The following is a 26,994-nucleotide window of genomic DNA, read 5'->3' as shown; positions in this document are numbered from 1 at the left end:
GACCCATTGGCCACTCCCAGACGCTCCAGGAAACGCTGCTTACTGATGGTATTAAACTATGTCACCCGCGACTTGGAAGCAGCCAACAAGGTGGACACTGCTTTTCTGGAGATTTTTCCCAAGAAATGCTTACCGACCAGGGGACCCAGTTCATGTTGCAGCTGATGGAGTTCCTCTGTAAGCAGATACAGATGCAACAAGTGGTAACCAGTCTATACCACCCACAAACCAGTGGCCTGTGTAAACAGTTCAATAGCACCCTGAAGCAGATGCTTAAGATGTTGGTAGATTCCCATGGGTGTTACTTGGAGCTATACCCTTTTCCCCATAGTTTGTAAGCTTGCGAGCAGGGCCCTCACTCCTCCTGGTATCTGTTTTGAACTGTATTTCTGTTATGCTGTAATGTCTATTGTCTGTACAAGTCCCCTCTATAATTTGTAAAGCGCTGCGGAATATGTTGGCGCTATATAAATAAAATTATTATTATTATACCTACTACACCTGTTATTTGCCTATAGGGTGGTTCCATGGATGTCAATGGGATTCTCCCCCTTTGAACTCCTGTATGGGTAAAGTGTGAGGGGGCCCCTGGATCTGGGGAAAGAGGTCTGGGAAAGAGACTTAGCCACCCCATGAGTGTTGGTCGTCGAGTATGTTGTGAGCTTCCGTGACAAGATGCGGGCCTTGGCGCAGCTAGTGTACGCTAATATGAAACAAGTCCTGGTCAACCAGTAGCGATGGTATGACCAGAATGCTTGTGAGGTGGGTCAAAAGGCCAGGATAAGCCTCAGGCGGCCTGGGAAGGCCCGTGGGGAAGGCTGAAAATGTTACATGTGAACATGACGAAGGCACATCTTGAGTGGGAGGACTGCCAAAAACCTGCCAAAAGAGGGAAAGGCAAAGATCCTCCCGAATATGCTAGCCCAGGATAGCGCAGGAAGGACCATCGACTATGTGGAAATTTGCAACCAGCTACCAATGATCTCAGCTGTGGGCAACCCTACACCCCTTCTGGGATTTGTTCAGCAGCAAGCCCGGAAAGACATAGTCGACCGTCCATCACGTGGACCCCTAATCAGCATATCGGGTCGGTACAGCAGCACAGGCGCCAGGTGACTGTCGAGATGCTGAAACTAGGAGTCATCCAACCATCCAGCAGCGCTTGGGCCTCACCTGTAGTCCTTGTCCCAAAGAAGGACCAGACAACCCATTCCTGTGTGGACGACAGGGGGCTCAACACTGTCATGGTCACTAATGCATACGCAATTCTGCGCATCGATGAGCTGCTCGATCAGTTGGCAGAGGCCAAGTACCTGACTAACATGGATCTGAGCCGGAAATATTGGCAGATTCACCTGACCCATGAGGAAAGGGAATGTTCTGCCTTTATCCCACCTTTCAGATGAGTTCACAATGATGCCATGAAGAATGCCACAGTCACTTTTTAGCTGCTGAAGGGACTTGGAGAGTACGCGGCTGCATACCTGGATGACGTTGCCATCTTCAGTTCCACCTGGGAAGATAACGTAGAGCATCTGATGCAGGTGCTTGGGCAGATCTGCCGGGCAGGCAATGACCATTAAGCTGGAAAAGCACCAGCTGAGTGTGAGCAAGGTTCCCTACCTGGGACACCGGGTAGGCGCGGGGGCTCTAAAGCTGGAGCCCAAAAAAGTGTATGCTGTCGCATCCTGGCTCACCCCAAGGGTCAAAAACAGGTGTTGTCTTTCTTGGGCACCGCCGGGTACTTTAGGAGGTTCGTCTCTCACTACAGTAGCCTGGTGAAGCCCCTGACAAACCTCACCAAGAAGAAGCTACCCTCTGCAGTCGATTGGACAAACAACTGTGAGACAGCTTTCACGGCGCTGAAGACTGCCCTTTCCTGCTTACCAGTACTATAAGCAACCAACTTTACACGGCTGTTTAACATAGTAACATAGTTAGTAAGGCCGAAAAAAGACATTTGTCCATCCAGTTCAGCCTATATTCCATCATATGTTTGTTATACAGAACAACACCAGCGACTTTGGCCTCAGTGCTGTGCTCAGCCATGTCGACTCTATGGGCCAAGAACACCGCAATATGTACCTGAGCCGGAAGCTCCTGCCGAGGGAGGCTGCCTACTCCACGATGGAGAAGGAATGTCTGGCAATTGTGTGGGCCATGTCGCATCTGAAGCCATACTTGTACGGCCACCAATTCACTGTTTAACCCCTTCAGCTGGTTACACACTGTATCCGGGAAGAATGGGAGGTTGCTATGCTGGAGCCTTGCACTACAGCAGTACCACTTCATCATTCACCACAAGAAGAGGCGTAACCATGGTATTGCCGATGGGTTATCCCAACGAGGGGAAGTTGCGGACACCGGAACGTGCTGCTCCCTAGCGTCCTCTAAAGGAGGGAGATGTGAAGAATATAGAGATATAATTTCATGCTAATCATTTGTATCCTCTTTCTACCTCTTTCAGTACCACCCCGTGTTTCAGGAAGTCCACTCTGCTTTTAATGTAGATTCTGAATGAAGGACGCTGGCTGGAATTCCTTGGTTACGTGAGAGCATATAAAAGCTGACTGCTTCTCCACTTATTTCCAGTCTAAGAACAACCTTTATTTACAGCACACAGAATATATAACACAGATACACAGGGCAGGCCAATAGGAACACAACAGGCCAGACCTACATTACAATAGCCGCAGGGGGCCGGAGCCTGCCATTATTTACTGTGGGAATTACAAAGGTGGGGGGAGGGCTAGGGGGTTCTGTAACAGTAACAATATTGTATCTTACAGTTATTGGGTTCTTTAGAAGGACATAGATCTGGGGATTTATTCTAACGGAATATAGGCTGAACTGGATGGACAAATGTCTTTTTTCGGCCTTGCTAACTACGTTACTATGCCCTTCAGTCTGCAGCTAGCAGCAGGAGAGGGCCATGACTCAAAGTCTATGAGTGACAGATCACACACCTTGAGCAGCTCAGAGCAGGGTAAAGGCGGTCTTGCAATATTGCGTCATGCTGAAGCTGCCAAAGAACATTCCAGAACTAGAAACAAGATTCAATACAGAGTTATGGAGATACCATATGTCCTAGCCGTACATCGTGTATATTTCCAAGATCCCCAGAAAATTTCGAAAACCTGCCTGGGTCTCAACCCATTCTAGCACTTAAGGATATGGAGATACATAGAACATCTAGTAGAAGCCAGGTAGCGAAGGCTTGTTTAGTCACCACGTGTAGCTGGTGCCCGGCTGAATCTGATGGTGACAGATCCACTGTCCTATGGCCATCCAGAAAGGAGTAATGATCTTTCATGGAGTTTTGGTGTTTTAGCTGCAGAGGCAAGGCAAAGGGATTTAGGTTCAACTCAGAGGGCAGAGGGGACTGACGCAAAGGGGATACAGGCTAGTGTAAGGCCATGTGGTTGCTCTCTCTACTATGCATGCGGTCCACTTTGACATTGGGAGCCGCATCGAGTAACGTGCTGGGAAGAACCTAGTAGCCAGCAGGCAACTCATGCCCTCTTGCGGCCTAGCACACCCTTCATCTAACATCACCTGATAATTGACATATATCTTTTGTCCTACCACTATTGTATTTGCATATCTGAACATTGTATATGTATAAATATTGTGTATACAGTGTATTATCTAGTGTGCCCTTAAGGCGATTAAATATATAATGCTGCTCTTTTATCTAAGTCTAACAATCCACACGTTCGTTTCTCGGTTTAACTTTCCATGCTACTGAGTCTGGTTTCTGGCCCAATATTATCCTGTTAATGGCCTGGGCTTATATCTAAGGAGTAAACGGTGGCAGTCCTACCGGGCTGGCAGTGCTCTGTTTCACTGCTGATAGTAAAAAGAGCTTCTCAGCCTGTTGTGAGCGAGTGTGGTGCCACGTCAGTGACTGAGAGGGCTACATCCTCCCACTCTCCGTGCCTCTCTTTGCCCATGTGGACAGGAGGTGTCTGTGTAAAACTATACCAAGCTGATCTTACATGTCCCCAGGGGGTGGGGAGACTGCATTACATGATCCTTCTGATGTACTAGTGCGGGTTCCTCACAAGTGGTGGCAGTGGTGGGATTCTGTGTGATCTCTGTGTCATCCTTCATACCACATTAGCCCTCAAACTGTATAATGGACCCCACATTAGCCCCCAAACTGTATAATGGTCCCCACATTAGCCCCTAAACTGTATAATAGCCTCCACATTAGCCCCCAAACTGTATAATTGCCCTCACCTTAGCCCGCCAACTGTATAACGACCACCGCATTAGCCCCCAAACTGTATAATGACCCCTACATTAGCCCCCAAACTGTATAATGACCCCTACATTAGCCTCTAAACTGTATAATGGCCCCAACATTAGCATCTAAACTGTATAATGACCCCTACATTAGCCTCTAAACTGTATAATGACCCCTACATTAGCCCCTAAACTGTATAATGGCCCCAACATTAGCCCCTAAACTGTATAATGGCCCCAACATTAGCCTCTAAACTGTATAATGACCCCTACATTAGCCTCTAAACTGTATAATGACCCCTACATTAGCCCCTAAACTGTATAATGGCCCCAACATTAGCCTCCCCATAAGTATAATGGATCTCACATTACCCCCAAACTGTATAATGGCCCCTACATTAGCCCCCAAACTGTATAATGGATCCCAGATTAACCTGCAAACTGTATAATGGATGCCACATTAGCCCCCAAACTGTATAGCAGCCCCATATTAGCCTTTATTCTGAATGATGGCCTCCACATTAGCCCCCAATAGTATAATGGACCTCATATTACCACCAAACTGTATAATGGCAACACATTTGCACACAAACTGTGAAATTGCCCCCACATTAGTCCCGAAACTGTTTAATAAACCCCATGTACGCCCACAAACTGTAAAATGGCCCCCACATTAGCCCCCAATGTTTATAATGGCCCCATATTAGCACCCAAACTGTATAATAGCCCCCCACATTAGCCTCCAAACAGTACACTGGACTTTACATTAGCCTCCAAACTGTATAATTGTCTCCACTTTAGCACTCAAACTGTATAATGGCCCTCACATTAACCCCAAACTGTTTAATTGCTCCCACATAAGCCCCCAAACAGACTTCGCAAATCTTGCGCGACTTCGGCACTATCTTCAGTGCAGCATGGTGACCTGCCCCACTGCGCAGGCGCCAGATTCCCAGCCCCGCAGTGTGAATACATCATGACACACTGTGGGCAGGATCTGGGGCCTCCGCAACACACAGGCGTGATAGCCTGATGTCAGTTCCCAGGGAAGCGCGCACTGTGCATACCCGAGTTCTGTAGCACAGCGCAGGCACCGGGCATATAACACCAACACAGGAGGCGGCGCACAGACGTAAGAGGGGGATGATGGACGGCTGGTAGGCGGCTGAAACAGAGGGAGACGCCATAACTCTGGGACTCAATACAGGTATGGGGCGCAATTTATAAAAGTCAATATTTCAGTGTTACTAGGGATCAGAAACATAAGAGCCACCTTCACAGAATGCAGCCTTAGCGCTGCTGAAGGTGGCTCTTTTACTTAAAAACGCTCTGGGGGGTGACAAGTTCCCTTTAATACTGTATGGAGGACTATTTGGTGCCCATTATACTGTATGGAGGACTATGTGGCACCCATAATATTGTATGGAGAGCTATGTTGTGCCCATAATACAGTAAGGAGGAATATGTGGTGCCCATAATACTGTATGGAAGAATATGTTGGACGCATAATACTGTATGTATTACTATGTGGTGCCCATAATACTGTATGGAGGACTATGTGGTGCACATAATACTGTATGGAGAGCTATGTTGTGCCCATAATACAGTAAGGAGGAATATGTGGTGCCCATAGTACTGTATGGAGGACTATGTGGCGCCCATAATATTGTATGAAGAGCTATGTTGTGCCCATAATACTGTATGTATTACTATGTGGTGCCCATAATACTGTATGTATTACTATGTGGTGCCCATAATACTGTATGTATTACTATGTGGTGCCCATAATACTGTATGGAGGACTATGTGGTGCACATAATACTGTATGGAGGACTATGTGGTGCCCATAATACTGTATGTAGCACTATGTGGTGCACTTAATACTGTATGGAGGACTATGTGGTGCCCATAATACTGTATGTATTACTATGTGGTGCCCATAATACTGTATGTATTACTATGTGGTGCCAATAATACTGTATGGAGGACTATGTGGTGCACATAATACTGTATGGAGGACTATGTGGTGCCCATAATACTGTATGTAGCACTATGTGGTGCACTTAATACTGTATGGAGGACTATGTGGTGCCCATAATACTGTATGGAGGACTATGTGGTGCCCATAATACTGTATGGAGGACTATGTGGTGCCCCTAATACTGTATGGAGGACTATGTGGGGCCCATAATACAGTATGGAGGACTATGTGGTGCCCATAATACTGTATGGAGGACTATGTGGTGGCTATAATACTGTACGGAGGACTATGTGGTGCCCAAAATACTGTATGGAGGACTATGTGTGCCCATAATACAGTATGGAGGATTATGTGGTGCCCATAATACTGTACGGAGGACTATGTGGTGCCCAAAATACTGTATGGAGGACTATGTGTGCCCATAATACTGTACGGAAGACTATGTGGTGCCCATAATACTGTATGGAGGACTATGTGGTGCCCAAAATACTGTATGGAGGACTATGTGGTGCCCAAAATACTGTACGGAGGACTATGTGGTGCCAAAAATACTGTATGGAGGACTATGTGTGCCCATAATACAGTATGGAGGATTATGTGGTGCCCATAATATTGTATGGAGGACTATATGATGCCCATAGTACTGTATGGAAGATTATGTGGTGTCCCTAATACTGTATGGAGGACTATGTGGTGTCCATAATACTGTATGGAGGACTATGTGATGCCCATAGTACTGTATGGAAGACAATATGGTGCCCATAATATTGTATGGAGGACTATGTGGTGTCCATAATACTGTATGGAGGACTATGTGATGCCCATAATACTGTATGGAGGACTATGTGTGCCCATAATACTGTATGGAGGACTATGTGTGCCCATAATACTGTATGGAGGACTATGTGATGCCCATAGTACTGTATGGAGGACTATGTGTGCCCATAATACTGTATGGAGGACTATGTGGTGCCCATAATACTGTATGGAGGACTATGTGGTGCCCCTAATACTGTATGGAGGACTATGTGGTGTCCATAATACTGTATGGAGGACTATGTGATGCCCATAATACTGTATGGAAGACTATGTGGTGCCCATAATACTGTATGGAGGACTATGTGGTGCCCATAATACTGTATGGAGGACTATGTGGTGCCCATAATACTGTATGGAGGACTATGTGGTGTCCATAATACTGTATGGAGGACTATGTGATGCCCATAGTGCTGTATGGAAGACTATGTGGTGTCCATAATACTGTATGGAGGACTATGTGATGCCCATAGTGCTGTATGGAAGACTATGTGGTGTCCATAATACTGTATGGAGGACTATGTGGTGTCCATAATACTGTATGGAGGACTATGTGATGCCCATAGTGCTGTATGGAAGACTATGTGGTGTCCATAATACTGTATGGAGGACTATGTGGTGCCCATAGTGCTGTATGGAAGACTATGTGGTGTCCATAATACTGTATGGAGGACTATGTGGTGCCCATAATACTGTATGGAGGACTATGTGATGCCCATAGTGCTGTATGGAAGACTATGTGGTGTCCATAATACTGTATGGAGAACTATGTGGTGCCCATAATACTGTATGGAGGACTATGTGATGCCCATAGTGCTGTATGGAAGACTATGTGGTGTCCATAATACTGTATGGAGAACTATGTGGTGCCCATAATACTGTATGGAGGACTATGTGATGCCCATAGTGCTGTATGGAAGACTATGTGGTGTCCATAATACTGTATGGAGAACTATGTGGTGCCCATAATACTGTATGGAGGACTATGTGATGCCCATAGTGCTGTATGGAAGACTATGTGGTGTCCATAATACTGTATGGAGAACTATGTGGTGCCCATAATACTGTATGGAGGACTATGTGATGCCCATAGTGCTGTATGGAAGACTATATTGTCCGGTTCCTGAGCATTGAAATCACTCATGTAATGGAAGAAGTAAGTGAAATCTTCGGCATTGTACTCTACACATATTTCTTATCTGTTCATCATGAATTGTGGTATGTGTTACAGGGGCCACTCAGACTCTTACATCTGGGACCCAAGATAACCTGGAGCCGACCCTGGTCATATAGGGGACAGACACTACGCTCATACACAAAGCACACAGCTGTCACACACTGCACTTATACAGTAATCACACACTGTGCTCACACACCGGCCACACTTATCACACAGCACACACACACTGCACTTATACAGTAATCACACACTGTGCTCACACACCGGCCACACTTATCACACAGCACACACACACCGCACTTATACAGTAATCACACACTGTGCTCACACACCGGCCACACTTATCACACAGCGCACACACACCGCACTTATACAGTAATCACACACTGTGCTCACACACCGGCCACACTTATCACACAGCACACACACACTGCACTTATACAGTAATCACACACTGTGCTCACACACCGGCCACACTTATCACACAGCGCACACACACCGCACTTATACAGTAATCACACACTGTGCTCACACACCGGCCACACTTATCACACAGCGCACACACACTGCAGTTATACAGTAATCACACACTGTGCTCACACACCGGCCACACTTATCACACAGCACACACACACCGCACTTATACAGTAATCACACACTGTGCTCACACACCGGCCACACTTATCACACAGCGCACACACACCGCACTTATACAGTAATCACACACTGTGCTCACACACCGGCCACACTTATCACACAGCGCACACACACCGCACTTATACAGTAATCACACACTGTGCTCACACACCGGCCACACTTATCACACAGCACACACACACCGCACTTATACAGTAATCACACACTGTGCTCACACACCGGCCACACTTATCACACAGCGCACACACACCGCACTTATACAGTAATCACACACTGTGCTCACACACCGGCCACACTTATCACACAGCGCACACACACCGCACTTATACAGTAATCACACACTGTGCTCACACACCGGCCACACTTATCACACAGCGCACACACACCGCACTTATACAGTAATCACACACTGTGCTCACACACCGGCCACACTTATCACACAGCACACACACACCGCACTTATACAGTAATCACACACTGTGCTCACACACCGGCCACACTTATCACACAGCGCACACACACCGCACTTATACAGTAATCACACACTGTGCTCACACACCGGCCACACTTATCACACAGCGCACACACACCGCACTTATACAGTAATCACACACTGTGCTCACACACCGGCCACACTTATCACACAGCACACACACACCGCACTTATACAGTAATCACACACTGTGCTCACACACCAGCCACACTTATCACACAGCACACACACACCGCACTTATACAGTAATCACACACTGTGCTCACACACCGGCCACACTTATCACACAGCACACACACACCGCACTTATACAGTAATCACACACTGTGCTCACACACCAGCCACGCTTATCACACAGCGCACACACACCGCACTTATACAGTAATCACACACTGTGCTCACACACCAGCCACTCTTATCACACAGCACACACACACTGCACTTATACAGTAATCACACACTGTGCTCACACACCGGCCACACTTATCACACAGCGCACACACACCGCACTTATACAGTAATCACACACTGTGCTCACACACCGGCCACACTTATCACACAGCGCACACACACCGCACTTATACAGTAATCACACACTGTGCTCACACACCGGCCACACTTATCACACAGCGCACACACACCGCACTTATACAGTAATCACACACTGTGCTCACACACCGGCCACACTTATCACACAGCACACACACACCGCACTTATACAGTAATCACACACTGTGCTCACACACCGGCCACACTTATCACACAGCGCACACACACCGCACTTATACAGTAATCACACACTGTGCTCACACACCGGCCACACTTATCACACAGCGCACACACACCGCACTTATACAGTAATCACACACTGTGCTCACACACCGGCCACACTTATCACACAGCACACACACACTGCACTTATACAGTAATCACACACTGTGCTCACACACCGGCCACACTTATCACACAGCGCACACACACCGCAGTTATACAGTAATCACACACTGTGCTCACACACCAGCCACACTTATCACACAGCACACACTGACACCGCACTTATACAGTAATCACACACTGTGCTCACACACCGGCCACACTTATCACACAGCACACACACACCGCACTTATACAGTAATCACACACTGTGCTCACACACCGGCCACACTTATCACACAGCACACACACACTGCAGTTATACAGTAATCACACACTGTGCTCACACACCGGCCACACTTATCACACAGCACACACACACCGCACTTATACAGTAATCACACACTGTGCTCACACACCGGCCACACTTATCACACAGCACACACACACCGCACTTATACAGTAATCACACACTGTGCTCACACACCGGCCACACTTATCACACAGCGCACACACACCGCACTTATACAGTAATCACACACTGTGCTCACACACCGGCCACACTTATCACACAGCGCACACACACCGCACTTATACAGTAATCACACACTGTGCTCACACACCAGCCACGCTTATCACACAGCACACACACACCGCACTTATACAGTAATCACACACTGTGCTCACACACCGGCCACACTTATCACACAGCGCACACACACCGCACTTATACAGTAATCACACACTGTGCTCACACACCAGCCACGCTTATCACACAGCACACACACACCGCACTTATACAGTAATCACACACTGTGCTCACACACCAGCCACGCTTATCACACAGCGCACACACACCGCACTTATACAGTAATCACACACTGTGCTCACACACCGGCCACACTTATCACACAGCTGTCACACACTGCACTTATACAGTAATCACACACTGTGCTCACACACCGGCCACACTTATCACACAGCACACACACACCGCACTTATACAGTAATCACACACTGTGCTCACACACCGGCCACACTTATCACACAGCACACACACACCGCACTTATACAGTAATCACACACTGTGCTCACACACCGGCCACACTTATCACACAGCGCACACACACCGCACTTATACAGTAATCACACACTGTGCTCACACACCGGCCACACTTATCACACAGCGCACACACACCGCACTTATACAGTAATCACACACTGTGCTCACACACCGGCCACACTTATCACACAGCACACACACACCGCACTTATACAGTAATCACACACTGTGCTCACACACCGGCCACACTTATCACACAGCACACACACACACCGCACTTATACAGTAATCACACACTGTGCTCACACACCGGCCACACTTATCACACAGCGCACACACACCGCACTTATACAGTAATCACACACTGTGCTCACACACCAGCCACGCTTATCACACAGCGCACACACACCGCACTTATACAGTAATCACACACTGTGCTCACACACCAGCCACACTTATCACACAGCACACACACACTGCACTTATACAGTAATCACACACTGTGCTCACACACCGGCCACACTTATCACACAGCGCACACACACCGCACTTATACAGTAATCACACACTGTGCTCACACACCAGCCACGCTTATCACACAGCACACACACACCGCACTTATACAGTAATCACACACTGTGCTCACACACCGGCCACACTTATCACACAGCGCACACACACCGCACTTATACAGTAATCACACACTGTGCTCACACACCAGCCACGCTTATCACACAGCACACACACACCGCACTTATACAGTAATCACACACTGTGCTCACACACCAGCCACGCTTATCACACAGCGCACACACACCGCACTTATACAGTAATCACACACTGTGCTCACACACCGGCCACACTTATCACACAGCTGTCACACACTGCACTTATACAGTAATCACACACTGTGCTCACACACCGGCCACACTTATCACACAGCACACACACACCGCACTTATACAGTAATCACACACTGTGCTCACACACCGGCCACACTTATCACACAGCACACACACACCGCACTTATACAGTAATCACACACTGTGCTCACACACCGGCCACACTTATCACACAGCGCACACACACCGCACTTATACAGTAATCACACACTGTGCTCACACACCGGCCACACTTATCACACAGCGCACACACACCGCACTTATACAGTAATCACACACTGTGCTCACACACCGGCCACACTTATCACACAGCACACACACACCGCACTTATACAGTAATCACACACTGTGCTCACACACCGGCCACACTTATCACACAGCACACACACACCGCACTTATACAGTAATCACACACTGTGCTCACACACCGGCCACACTTATCACACAGCACACACACACCGCACTTATACAGTAATCACACACTGTGCTCACACACCGGCCACACTTATCACACAGCGCACACACACCGCACTTATACAGTAATCACACACTGTGCTCACACACCGGCCACACTTATCACACAGCGCACACACACCGCACTTATACAGTAATCACACACTGTGCTCACACACCAGCCACACTTATCACACAGCACACACACACCGCACTTATACAGTAATCACACACTGTGCTCACACACCGGCCACACTTATCACACAGCGCACACTGACACCGCGGCGCCATCTTCACAAGGCCACACACTGACACCACCGCAGCTCCTCATAGTGTCACACGATAAAGACCTCCGCTGATACCTTCTCTCCACCGATCCTCATGTGGAACAAGTACTTGTCTGACTCACTTTATAGCGCCATTAATTGTTGTTCTTGGTGGGATTCGATCCCAGGACCCCAGAGCTGTAAGTCTTCAGTATTAACCATTGCTGTGCGCAGTTCTTTTCCACAAGATGTATACCCGCCCTGTCTGCCAAAATAGTACAGATGTTCAGCTTTACAAAGAGAATGGGCTCCTGTAACCACTTATAGTGATTGGGGAATGCTGGGCCTTGTAGTGCTCCTATGGATCACCATTGTAAAGGTGTCATTTGGGGATCACTTATCAGTGCTGGTGATTGTCCTCCTATAGCTCCCTCTATTGGTACAATGTGGCATTACAGGCTTCATCATAAGATAAAAAAAAGCCTCTTCTCCATCGCCCGAGGGCGGCTCCTGATTTATCATTTTACTGTTATATGAAAATGTTAAAAAATATTGTATACAACGCGCATTAAAAATTAATAGAAAAGTGAGAAATATGGAAAACTAATGATTTCTGTGCCATATACTCTTATAACAATGTCACGTGAACCATGTAACTAAGTGCGGACGCAGATGTAGCTGAGCTGTGCCGTCACTAGCACTGGAACGATTGAGCTCAGCTCTGCTACATCTGCATAAATTGGACCAAGTGCACATAGAGCAGGTAAGTGTCCTCCATGGAGCTGCGCAGTGTGATCACAGGCCAAGGCGGCTGTGCAGAGGATCGCAGTCTGTCCAGGCATTTTTATAGGTTTTCTCCATAGACTCCGACTCCGCTGCCAAGAAAAATTGCAAGAATATCATTTGAAGTAAGTAGAACAGCGAGAATGGCAAAGCACCAATTAGTAATCTTATTAAATGGACTCTCTGGGAAAAGAAACAAAGGTTACAATTCAGCTGCGGTTATACAACACATTGCACAGATTAGCCAGAAACCAGCAAAGAAGAAAGCGGCTTCAATGGTGGAGACCAAACCGGCAGATGCCATAGGAACAGAAATCAGCCATGAAGAAAGCACGCCATTAATTACTACTTACAACATTCACAAAAACATTACAAAAATATAAATAATATAATACCGCCCCATGTACAACAATACAAGTACTATAATACTGCTCCTATGTACAAGAATATAACTACTATAATGCTGCTCCTATGTACAAGAATATAACTACTATAATGCTGCTCCTATGTACAAGAATATAACTACTATAATGCTGCTCCTATGTACAAGAATATAACTACTATAATACTGCTCCTATATACAAGAATATAACTACTATAATACTGCCCCTATGTACAAGAATATAACTACTATAATACTGCCCCTATGTACAAGAATATAACTACTATAATACTGCCCCTATGTACAAGAATATAACTACTATAATACTGCCCCTATGTACAAGAATATAACTACTATAATACTGCCCCTATGTACAAGAATATAACTACTATAATACTGCCCCTATGTACAAGAATATAACTACTATAATACTGCTCCTATATACAAGAATATAACTACTATAATACTGCCCCTATGTACAAGAATATAACTACTATAATACTGCTCCTATATACAAGAATATAACTACTATAATACTGCCCCTATGTACAAGAATATAACTACTATAATACTGCTCCTCTGTACAAGAATATAACTACTATAATACTGCCCCCTATGTACAAGAATATAACTACTATAATACTGCCCCTATGTAGAAGACTATAACTACTATAATACAGCCCCTATATACAAGAATATAACTAATATAATACTGCTCCTATGTACAAGAATATAACTACTATAATACTGCCCCTATGTACAAGAATATAACTACTATAATACTGCCCCCTATGTACAAGAATATAACTACTATAATACTGCCCCTATGTAGAAGACTATAACTACTATAATACTGCTCCTATGTACAAGAATATAACTACTATAATACTGCCCCCTATGTACAAGAATATAACTACTATAATACTGCCCCTATGTACAAGAATATAACTTCTATAATACTGCCCCTATATACAAGAATATAACTACTATAATACTGCTCCTATGTACAAGAATATAACTACTATAATACTGCTCCTATGTACAAGAATATAACTACTATAATACTGCCCCTATGTACAAGAATATAACTTCTATAATACTGCCCCTATGTACAAGAATATAACTACTATAATACTGCTCCTATGTACAAGAATATAACTACTATAATACTGCCCCTATGTACAAGAATATAACTACTATAATACTGCCCCTATGTACAAGAATATAACTACTATAATACTGCTCCTATGTACAAGAATATAACTACTATAATACTGCCCCTATGTACAAGAATATAACTTCTATAATACTGCCCCTATGTACAAGAATATAACTACTATAATACTGCCCCTATGTACAAGAATATAACTACTATAATACTGCTCCTATGTACAAGAATATAACTACTATAATACTGCCTCCTAGCTGTGAGGTTGTGTGTCTGTAGTTCTCCTGATGTCTGGAGCAAGCCCAGGGAGGGGCCACCCTGGGCGGGGAAGCTCCCCAGGCAAGGCCCAGGCTTCTCGGCCTACACTGGGACAAGGCTCCCAGACCTCTCTGAATGGGAATATTAATCCCAAAGCCTCTGTGAGACAAGTGAATGCAGCGGCCAAAGCTGCAGCATTTCTGTGAAGGAAGAAAAACTAGCAAGTAAAGTTTTGGGAGGAAAATCTACTCCAAGTCCGGCAAAGAAGCCAGAAGGTAAAGTGTTGGTGAGTGATGTTCCACAGCACAGTGTGAAGCCCTGTAACTCCCCGGTCAGTAAGCAGCCCCTGCCTGAGGCACAGGTGAGATCGGGCTCAGCTGTACCAATCACCTCTCCTGCATCCAGGCAGAGACGGACGTCTTTGGAAAGACAAACCATCCAGGAGAACTTGCAGCAACATGGCAGTGTGGCGCTGTCAGGACGCACCCGGTCACAGTCAGGTGGCAGCGATAAACCTGCTGCAGAGCCGGCATCCAGCCGAGGAGCCACAAAGCCATCTGTGGTGGAACCGCACAAGTCTGTGTTCAAAACCCCTGTACCCGTGGTGAAGACAAAACCTGTGCAGCCGGCGCGTGCACCCGAGCTGCAGCTAGCGGACGAGATACCGGGACTTGTCAGAAAGCTGGGTGAGTTACAGCAGCAAAAAAAAGCGCTGCAAATGGAGGTAGACTTCATCTATAGTCTAAAGACCACTAATCCTGCCAGTAATGATGTGTATGACCTGAGGCTGAACACACTGGGGGTGCAGCTGGCAAGTGTGGTGCAGGACATTGAGTCTGTGCTGGAGGGCATGGGGCCCCTGGCGGAGACCTACAGGAACCGGGAGCGGTTCGCCTCCTATAAGCAGGACTGTGCTGTAGAGACCGGGACCCCCCAGCAGCGGACACGGCCAGTGTTACAGGCTGCCCGCTTCTGCTTCCAGGAAGGAAAAAAACTGCAGCAGCAAGCAGCTGAGTGTGAACAGGAGCTTGCACTTCAGACTCCAACAGAGGCACCACAGGTCCCAGAATGCCCCACGCAGGAGCCAGACAGTATATGTAAGACTGTTTGTGCTGCTGAGGCAGCTGAGTGTGAACAAGATCATACACTTCAGACTCCAGCAGAGGCACCACAGGTCCCAGAATGCCCCACGCAGGACATTATATATGAGACTGTTTGTGCTGATGAGGCTGAGGCACAGACTGGGGCTGGTGATGTTGTGCCCATGGGGTCGGGGGTTGGGGAGGCTTCAAATTCTGTCATGAACGTGGCACTGTCTGATATGATGCTGCTAATAATAATATGCATGATATGTGTGACTATCCCCCGTTACCATCTAGTCCACAAGGTGTGGCAGCCCCCCCTGCTGCAGACCCTCTCCCTGTCAGTCGGCCCAGTGTGACCCGGCAGGTGCCCCCCAGGAATGCCTGGAGCCGCGGCGCCCCATCCTTCACTTCCAGCGCCAGGTATACCGGCCAGACATTTAAACGTATTAATGTGGTGCGGTTTAAGTACATAGGTGCCAAGGAGGATCTGCCACAGCGCAGGTATGTGGTGAGAGAGCTGCTATGCAGCCAGATGGGGTTTGTGGCAAACGAGATACTGGCGGTGTCCAATCTTCTGGACAGACAGGGCTACGAGGTCAGCTTCAAGCTGCAGTGTGACCTGGACAGGTTCTGGTCCAATTACCCCAGGTTCAGAGACGCTGAAGGCTGGAATAAGTTTATATTGGTTCCTATCTCCAGGCCGGACACTGTCACAGTAAACATCACCTTCTGGAATGAGGCCGTTCCCCCACAGGACATCGAGGTGTGGCTCCGGAGACACTGTGACCTCGCCTCTGGACTCTCCAAGGTCAGAGATGAGGATGGTATCTGGACAATGGGGTGGAAAGCTGTGGTTAAACTGCGCCAATTTAATAATATTACTGCCCATTTACCCAACTCCTTCTTCATTGGGAGGGAGAAGGGAAGATGTTATTACCCCGGGCAGCCCAGAAAATGCTTCAAATGTGGTGAGAAAGGTCATCTGGCCAACGCCTGTACTGTGGTGAAGTGCAGCTTGTGTGGGGAAATCGGCCATGTCGCTGTGGATTGCCGGGATGTTAGGTGTAACCTCTGCGGTAAGATGGGCCACCCTCACAGGGACTGTCCAGACGCCTGGCATAATATCTGCAGAGTCTTCCCTGATGAGGCTGTACTGGCAGAGGCTCAGGAGGATGAGGATGTGGTGGCAGGGGCGCATGAGGGGGAGGATTTAATTTCAGGAGAGATGGTGACCAGCCCAGATTCCCACCAGGAGTCCATTCATGTAACACCAGAGAAGCAGGGTATAGAGGGTGCAGAGGGGAACATGGAGGTCCAGCAGCCTCAGGTAGCCCCCCCTTCAGCATCACTGTCTGAATCTGATGACTGGAGTGTTAATCACAATAAAAGGAAGAAAAAGAGCACGTCCTCCCGTAAACCTGAGGCAGAATATGACACCGGTCAGAGTGCTACCAGGAAGGTTCAGAATTCTGCAGGAGTGATGGTTGTGTCCAACAAGTATGGAGTTTTATCGGAGTCTAATGATGATGATTATGAGACAGAGTTGAGGAAAGTTGATGCAGAGTGTGACAGGGACATAGAGGACCACCCTCCGTCAAAGCGGAGGCCCTTATCTGTAGACCCTCGGGTAGAGTCTGACATGGACACCGGTGGTGGACAGAACATCCCTGACTCATGATGATGGCAGTTACTGTGCTCCTTCTCTATCGTGTTGTGATGGCGGGGTTCTCATTAACACTAACATCAAGTAATGTCAATAGCATTAAGGCAAGGAGGACGAGACATGTGGTGTATGAACATCTCACACATCTGGACACCGATGTCATTTTCCTGCAGGAGACACGACTGACATCTCTGGGGCTTATGAGAGAGGCTGAGAGGGAATGGCGGTGCGGTCCTTCTTTCTGGTCACTGGCTGTGGAGCCTTACGCCGGAGTCGCTGTCCTGTTTAACACCAATGATGTGACTGTGCATAGGATGACGGAGGTGGTCATGGGAAGATGTTTGGTCCTGGAAGTCACTATTCATGGTAGGCGACTCCGGCTTATTAACATCTATGGGCCACAGACAGTGACTGACAGGATCCAGCTGTTTAATAACGTTAAGCCTTACCTCTTCACTTCTCTTCCGGTGGTGATGGCAGGGGACTTTAACGCCATACTGACATCGGGTGACAGTTCCTCGGGCAGGACAGTGACCCGGGATGGTAAGGTCCTACATAACATTATAATGCAGGCTGGACTGACTGACGTTTTCGCACAGTTAGGTCGACAGCCAAAATTCACATATTCATGTTCCAACAGGAGCAGTAGGATCGATTTTGCTTTTGTGAGTCCTACTGAGGCTGTTGACACCCTGAGTGAGAAGGTCGGCCCTTACTCTGATCACCTCGTCTTGTGCTTCTGTCTGGGGACCTCTAACCGTCCGGACATCGGTAGAGGGTTGTGGAAGCTCAATTCCAGTCTCCTGGATGATGCTTATGTTCAGAGTCGTGTCTACTCCCTTATCCAGCTTCATCTAGATAGGGTTGACTTCTATGATAACATGACCGACTGGTGGGAGGACGTCAAGGAGGATATCCGATCCCTCTTAAAGAGACTGTCAGTTAATAAAGGGAGGAATAAGTACAGCCAGTACCTAAAGCTGCGTAAAGAATTGGAGTCACTATATTCGGCGGGCGGGGATGACAAAGTGAAGATCGACCAACTGAAATCTGAGATAAGGCAGTATCAGTATAGTAGGTATACCTCCCTGGTTCTTGAACGGGATTATGGGTCTTTAAGGTACCGTCACACTAAGCGACGCTGCAGCGATACCGACAACGATCCGGATCGCTGCAGCGTCGCTGTTTGGTCGCTGGAGAGCTGTCACACAGACCGCTCTCCAGCGACCAACGATGCCGGTAACCAGGGTAAACATCGGGTTACTAAGCGCAGGGCCGCGCTTAGTAACCCGATGTTTACCCTGGTTACCATCGTTAAAGTAAAAAAAACAACCACTACATACTTACCTTCCGCTGTCTGTCCCCGGCGCTGTGCTTCTCTGCTCTGGCTGTGAGCGCCGGTCAGCCGGAAAGCACAGCGGTGACGTCACCGCTCTGCTTTCCGGCCGGCGCTCACAGCCAGAGCAGAGAAGCACAGCACCGGGGACAGACAGCGGTAGGTAAGTATGTAGTGGTTGTTTTTTTTACTTTAACGATGGTAACCAGGGTAAACATCGGGTTACTGAGCGCGGCCCTGCGCTTAGTAACCCGATGTTTACCCTGGTTACCAGCGAAGACATCGCTGAATCGGCGTCACACACGTCGATTCAGCGATGTCAGCGGGAGATCCAGCGACGAAACAAAGTTCTGGACTTTCTTCCCCGACCAGCGACATCACAGCAGGGGCCTGATCGCTGCTGCCTGTCACACTGGACGATATCGCTAGCCAGGACGCTGCAACGTCACGGATCGCTAGCGATATCGTCTAGTGTGACGGTACCTTTAGGGGCCCCTGATCCCTTTGAGAGTTGCAGGGAGAGGGTAGTCAAAAAAATGGTCACGGGTCTCACTGACTTCCAGGGTGTATTGCAGGATTCACGGGAGGGTATCCTGGAGGTGGTGAGATCTTACTATGCTGACTTGTTTCAGAGGAAAGTTTTGGATAAAGATAAGATGGCTCAATTCTTGGAGGCAACTCCTGCGCCTGATACTAATGATCTGGACTTTCTTCCTTTGACAGCAGAGTTAATGGTGGAGGAAGTTAAGGAGGCTATTGATAAATTACATCTGAAGAAGGCACCAGGTCTAGATGGCATAACCGCAGAATTTTATAGGAAATTCCGAGACCTCCTGGCTCCAATCCTCGTGGATGTGTATAAAAGTTGTGTAGAAAATCACCTGATGTCTCCATCCATGAGAGTGTCCTCGTTGATTCTGCTGTCTAAGGCTGGAGTCACACTAGCGAGTTTTACGGACGTATGAGTGCAGAAAATACGTCCGTAAAACACGCCTAACAAACGTCCCAATTATTTTCTATGTCCCTGCTCCTATCTGCCGTATTTTACTGATCAGTATTATACGGCTTTCTACGGCCGTAGAAAATCGCAGCAGGCTGCGTTTGTCACCGTATTGCGCAAAAAAAACGCCAATGAAAGTCTATGGAAGCCAGAAAAATACGGATTACACACGGACCAGCAGTGTGACTTGCGAGAAATACGCAGCGGTGTTAGAGAGAAAAGCCGGTAATTCAGTGCGGTGTACAGTAAAACCACACTGACAGCTTACAGTAGAATAGGTAGAATAAATGTGTACACATAGAATAGGTATATATATATATATATAATGTCAGTAGACACATATATGTATGTATATTATTACTTCATACAGCGCTAGATAGCTTTAAAGCCGGTAATTCAATTACCGGCTTTTGCTTTCTCCTTCCTAAACCCGACATGATATGTGACATGGTTACATACAGTAAACCATGTCATATCACCATTTTTTTTGCATATTCCACACTACTAATGTTTGTAGTGTGTATATGCAAAATTTGGCCGTTCTAGCTATTAAATTAAAGGGTTAAATGGCGGAAAAGATTGGCGTAGGATCCCACGCAATTTTCTCCACCAGAGTAGTAAAGCCAGTGACTGAGGGCAGATATTAATAGCCTGGAGAGGGTCCATGGTTATTGGCCCCCCCCTGGCTAAAAACACCTGCCCCCAGCCACCCCATAAAAGGCACATCTGGAAGATGCGCCTATTATGGCACTTGGCCACTCTCTTCCCATTCCCGTGTAGCGGTGGGATATGGGGTAATGAAGGGTTAATGTCACCTTGCTATTGTAAGGTGACATTAAGCCAAATTAATAATGGAGAGGCGTCAATTATGACACCTATCCATTATTAATCCAATAGTAGTAAAGGGTTAAAAAAAAAACACAAACACATTATTAAAAATTATTTTAATGAAATAAAAACAAAGGTTGTTGTAATATTTTATTCTACAATCAATCCAATCACTGAAGACACTCGATCTGTAACAAAAAAAAATAATAAACCAACATTATCCATACCTTCCGCAGATCTGTAAAGTCCCACGATGTAAATCCATCTGAAGGGGTTAAAATATTTTGCAGCAAGGAGCTCTGCTAATGCAGCGTTGCTCCTTGCTGCAAAACCCCGGGGAATGAAGGTAAAGTAGGTCAATGACCTATATTTACCTTCATTTGCGGTGAGGCGCCCTCTGCTGGTTGTTCCTAGATCGTGGGAACTTTCCTAGAAAGCTCCCAGGCTCGAGTTCATATGAGGACAACCAGCAGAGTTCCCACGATCTAGGAACAACCAGCAGAGGGCGCCTGTACATTGTACAGAGAGGCGGTGAGCTTTCCTCTGATTAATGGTTGGCAGGGTGACACTTTTGGAATTGAGGCAGGGGTGAGACAGGGTTGCCCACTGAGTCCGCTCCTGTATGTTTTTGCCCTAGACTCGTTTCTGAGATCACTGCAGGAGTGTGATTTTCAGGGGGTGCCGGTCCCCCATTGCCTGCCTCTGAATGTTGTTGCTTATGCGGATGATGTGACGTTGGTGATCTCTAATCCTCGAGAGGTGCAGATGTTATCTGCGTCTATCAGAAGTTACTCAGAGGCCTCCGGGTCTCTGGTCAACCTTGAGAAGAGTCAAGCTCTGTGGACATTAGATACTGATCCCAGCTATGATCTGCGGCAGTTTGCCAAAGCCTCCACCCATATTAAGATCCTTGGGGTTAAATTTGGGAGGGATGATAATGCCACCCTAAATTGGGAGGAGAAATTGGAAGCCGGAAATGCAAAGGTTCAGCGATGGAAGAACTGGAGGCTGACCTACAGAGAAAGGGTCGCAATGTTGAAGACTTATCTGGTCCCTGTTTTCTTGTATGTCTCTGTCATTTTCCCTTTGCCAGAATCTTTCTCAGCGAGGCTCTTCAGCCTGTTCTTCCAGCTCTTGTGGGGGAATAGGTTGAATCTAATAAAGAGGGGAGTAACGTAACTACGGCAGAGAGAGGGTGGGCTGGATATGTTGAATCCAAGGGTTTTCTTTGACTCCTTGTTTCTAAAGGTAAATTTTGGGAACATGGACTCAAACAGTAGCTCCCTGTGGGTAAATAGTATCAGGTACTGGATATTGCCTTTTGCAGAATCTTGGGTGCGAGGCGGCAGTCTCAAGAGGAGGAGATGGACAGGTGACCACCTCCCCCAGTATCTGGACTACGGTCTGAAGTGTGTTAGGAGGTGGGGACTGGAGAAGTCTTACATTGAGAGCAGTACGAGAAGAGACCTGTATGCTCATGTATGTAGGACTTTCTTCTACTCTCCACTGGCCCTGAGAGATTGTGTCACCACCACCCTGCAGGAAAGCCTTAGGTTCCTAAACGGGAAAAGACTTCCTCCTAAACTGTTTGATGTCACTTGGCTTTCACTGCATAGTCGGCTCTTTGTCAGGGGGAACCTGAAACACTTGAGTGTCTCCGATCGGAATTGTCCCCTTGGTTGTCAGCAGGAGGAGACTATGGAGCACTTTATATGTGATTGCTGGGGAGGGAGGAAGATCTGGGAGGAAGTGTCAGATAATCTAAAAATCCCCAGACTGCGGACTCTAAAGTATTCTGACATAATCTATGGTGTCCCCTCCACTGTTAGTAACATCGACAGAGAGACGATGTACATTATAATAAGCGTCATTAAATACTATCATTGGCACATGAGAACCCGGGTGTTACTGCACAATGAGCTGTTCGATCACACCGCTGCGGGATGTCAGGTAATGTCAGAACTCCGGTGGATAAAATCGCTAGAAGTTGGAAGGAGTCCGAGAAATAATAAGTTATGGAGGAACATAAAATTCAGTTAGGAAATATGATGGTATATATATGTTTTGTTTTGTTCAATTTTCTTCTCCCTCCAGGTGTGGACACTTTAATTTATATATGAATATGATCTGACTATTTAGTACTTGTGTATATGTAACCTAAGTGATTTGTGTTTTTGTAATGCTGGGTGATTTTTGTTTTTATTATAATTGTATTTATGTTTGGTTTTATAATAAAAATTGCCCCTATGAACTACAGTAATGCTTCTGTAATAAAGTTTTTATATATTATTGGAATGGTGTGAAAAGTGCTCAGGTTTCGTTTGTCTAAAATTTATTCTCTCAGTATTTATTTTAGACATATTTATGATTCTGGACTTTTACTGACATTTTTTTTTATACGATTTGCAGGTAAATTTGTATCATTTGTCAAATGTATTAATCGAAATGTACAAAAAAAAATGGCTAAAAAAATGAACAATAAAATTAGAACTTCCTGTAGTTTGTCAGAAATATCTTTGAATTACCAATGTTAATTCTCACAGTGTTCAGGTCTAAGGAGCCGAGTGTTGACCATGGTTACATTTCCTATTCTTATAAATATGTCTCATACATAACGAGCCTGGTGTTTTTGGCACATTTTGCCCCAGAACAGACGCACTGCCGCCTTACATGCGCCCACTGTCTTCTACAGATGGGAACGTATTTGCTTGTTTCTCTGTAAAGCTTTGGAGATGCACAATGTGATGACCACAGATCAAAATTTTGTTGTAGTTATTGTCTTTTGCTTTTTTGACAGTTTGCCCAGTATGCAGAGATTGTGAACTTCACCCTTCCTGATGGGACTGTGCGTAGTGGTCAAGTTTTGGAAGTTGTAGGATCTAAAGCCATTGTCCAGGTAAATGCTGATATCGATATGGAATTATCCAATCACTGCTCTCCTCATCTTCATTATTTCTCTCCTTTGTTTACTTCAAAAATGTTTCTACTCCATGGTCTAAATATTTTCTCTATACTGTTTTAGATTTAATAACTCTATCTCCTCCTATGTCTCCATTAGTCCTATATATTCCTTGCTCTATCTCTGTTCTGCTCCACCAGCTCCATATCTCTCCTATTCCTCCAGCTCCATGTCTTCCCTGCTCCACCAGCTCCATCTCCCTTCTGCTCCACAGGCTCTATCTGTCTCCTGCTCCACACTCTCAATCTCTCTCCTACTCCACCAGCTCCATATCTGTAGTGCTCCAAATCTCCCCTGTTCCACCAGCTACATATCTCCTTTGCTTCACCAGCTCCATCTCTCTCCTGCTCCACCATCTTCATTTATCTCCTGCTCCACCAGCTGCATCTCTCTCCTGCTCCACCAACTCCATCTCTCTCCTGCTTCAATAGCTCCATTTATCTCCTGCTCTACCAACTCCATCTCTCTCCTGCTCCACCACCTCCATCTCTGTCCTGCTCCTCCATCTGCATCTCTCTTCTTCCCCACCAGGTCCATCTCTCTCATGCTCCATTAGCTGCATCTCTCTCCTTATTCACCAGCTCCATCTCTCTCCTGCTCCACCAACTACCAATCTCCTGTTCCACCAGTTCCATCTCTCCTGCTTCACCATCTTCATGTAGCTACTGCTCCACCAGCTCCACTTCTCTCCTGCTCCACCAGCTCAATATTGCTCCTGCTCCACCAGCTCCCTCTCTCTCCTGTTTCACTAGCTCCATCCATCTCCTGATTCACCAGCTCCATCTCTCTCCTGCTCCACCAGCTCCATCTCTCACCTTCTCTACCAGCTCCATCTTTCTCGTGCTCCACCTGCTGCCAATCTCTCCTGCTCCACTTGTTCCATCTCTCTCGTGCTCCACCAGTTCAATTTATCTCCTGCTCCACCAACTGCATCTCTCTCCTACTCCACCAGATCACTCTCTCTTCTACTTCCCTAGCTCCATCTCTCTCCTGATCCACCAGCAGCATCTCTCTCCTGATCCACCAGCTCCATCTCTCTCCTGCTCCACCAGCTCAATCGCTCTCCTGCTCCACCAGCTCCATCTCTCTCCTGCTCTACCAAGTGCATCTCTCTCCTGCTCCACCAGATCCCTCTCTCTCCTGCTTCCTTAGCTCCATCTATCTCCTGATTCATCAGCTCCATCTCTCTCCTGCTTCACCAGCTCAATCGCTCTCCTGTTCCACCAGCTCCATCTCCCTCCTGCTCCACCAGCTCAATCGCTCTCCTGCTCCACCAGCTCCATCTCTCTCCTGCTCTACCAAGTACATCTCTCTCCTGCTCCACCAGATCCCTCTCTCTCCTGCTTCCCTAGCTCCATCTCTCTCCTGATTCACCAGCTCCATCTCTCTCCTCCTTCACCAGTTCGATCCCTCTCCTGCTCCACCAGCTCCATCTCTCTCCTGCTCTACCAAGTGCATCTCTCTCCTACTCCACCAGATCCCTCTCTCTCCTGCTTCCTTAGCTCCATCTCTCTCCTGCTTCACCAGCTCGATCCCTCTCCTGTTCCACCAGCTCCATCTCTCTCCTGCTCCACCAGCTCCTTCATCTCTGTGGTAATCCACCAGCTTTAACTCTCTGCTGCTCCAGCATCTCCATCTGCCATACCAGCTCCATTTATCTCATGCCCAACTAGCTCTATATCTCTCCTGCTTCACCAGCTCCATGTCTCTTCTGCTACACAAGCTCCATCTCTCTCCTGCCATATCAGCTTAATTTCTCTCCTGCTCCACCACCTGCTTCATCTCTGTGGTAATCCACCAGCTTTAACTCTCTGCTGCTCCACCATCTCCTTCTCCCAGTGCTCCGTCAATCAAGTCTATACTCTTCACAATCAAGATTTCTGGCTATTTCTGTCTACACATCTCCCCTTAGTTCATTGCCACCAGCCACATCTCCAGCAGATGAATGTTGTCAGATCTCTCTTTTTCTATCTCTGCTGCAGCTCCATCTCCCTCCTACCCCATTTACATGCACATTAGCTTTCCTTCTATCCTGATCTAGTTTGTTGTTTTATTGATCCTTATCCTTCTTCCTTTCACAACCACCAATGGTGTTGCCATCCACGTTTCCGTGACCCCCAATTCTTTTTCTCCATTTTTTGTGCACCCTTCTGTAGTTTAATTGCAGCAGGTACTTTACACTTCTGACCAGGGTTACATAGATCTCTCCTCCATTGGCAATCACACTCTCACATGAAATAATCACCTTTGTTTTAAAGCTTTTGTTGAGTGTACCACAGAAAATAAAGATTTTGTCACTTTTTGGAAAATATTCAGACTTTTGAGGATTCCCTAAATTACACAACTGGTGTGAACTGATGGTCAAGTTGGGGATGGGGCCAACAGGACGATAAATATGTGACCCCCGGCCTTAAAATCCATGCATAATTATGTAGCACGTTCAATAGATCTATTCCTGATACATGGCCAGTAAGAATTAACAGCCACGTAATAACGACATGCAGACATTGCTGCCCTTTATATAACAAGGTAGACCGCACTAGTGACCTGTGCACAACCTCTCCTGGCCAGCGGCCAACCTGCCCTCATGTAATCCCAGC

At 46.8% G+C, this 26,994-nt stretch overlaps 1 protein-coding gene across 1 annotated transcript in view; it reads left to right on the top strand.

Moving 5' to 3' along the window:
* The window catches only part of ATP6V1B1 (ATPase H+ transporting V1 subunit B1), a 136,764-nt gene that overhangs the window by 85,678 nt on the left and 24,092 nt on the right, over positions 1-26,994 (top strand). Inside the window, exon 3 of the mRNA XM_069745112.1 lies at positions 24,233-24,331. Within this exon, the coding sequence (XP_069601213.1) occupies positions 24,233-24,331 (99 nt within the window). The remainder of the gene's footprint in view (positions 1-24,232; positions 24,332-26,994) is intronic.

Source organism: Ranitomeya imitator, chromosome 1, assembly GCF_032444005.1.
Source record: "Ranitomeya imitator isolate aRanImi1 chromosome 1, aRanImi1.pri, whole genome shotgun sequence".
Classification (NCBI taxonomy): domain Eukaryota; kingdom Metazoa; phylum Chordata; class Amphibia; order Anura; family Dendrobatidae; genus Ranitomeya; species Ranitomeya imitator.
Note: the sequence above shows the minus strand (reverse complement) of the source record. Positions and strands in the feature narration are given on the sequence as shown.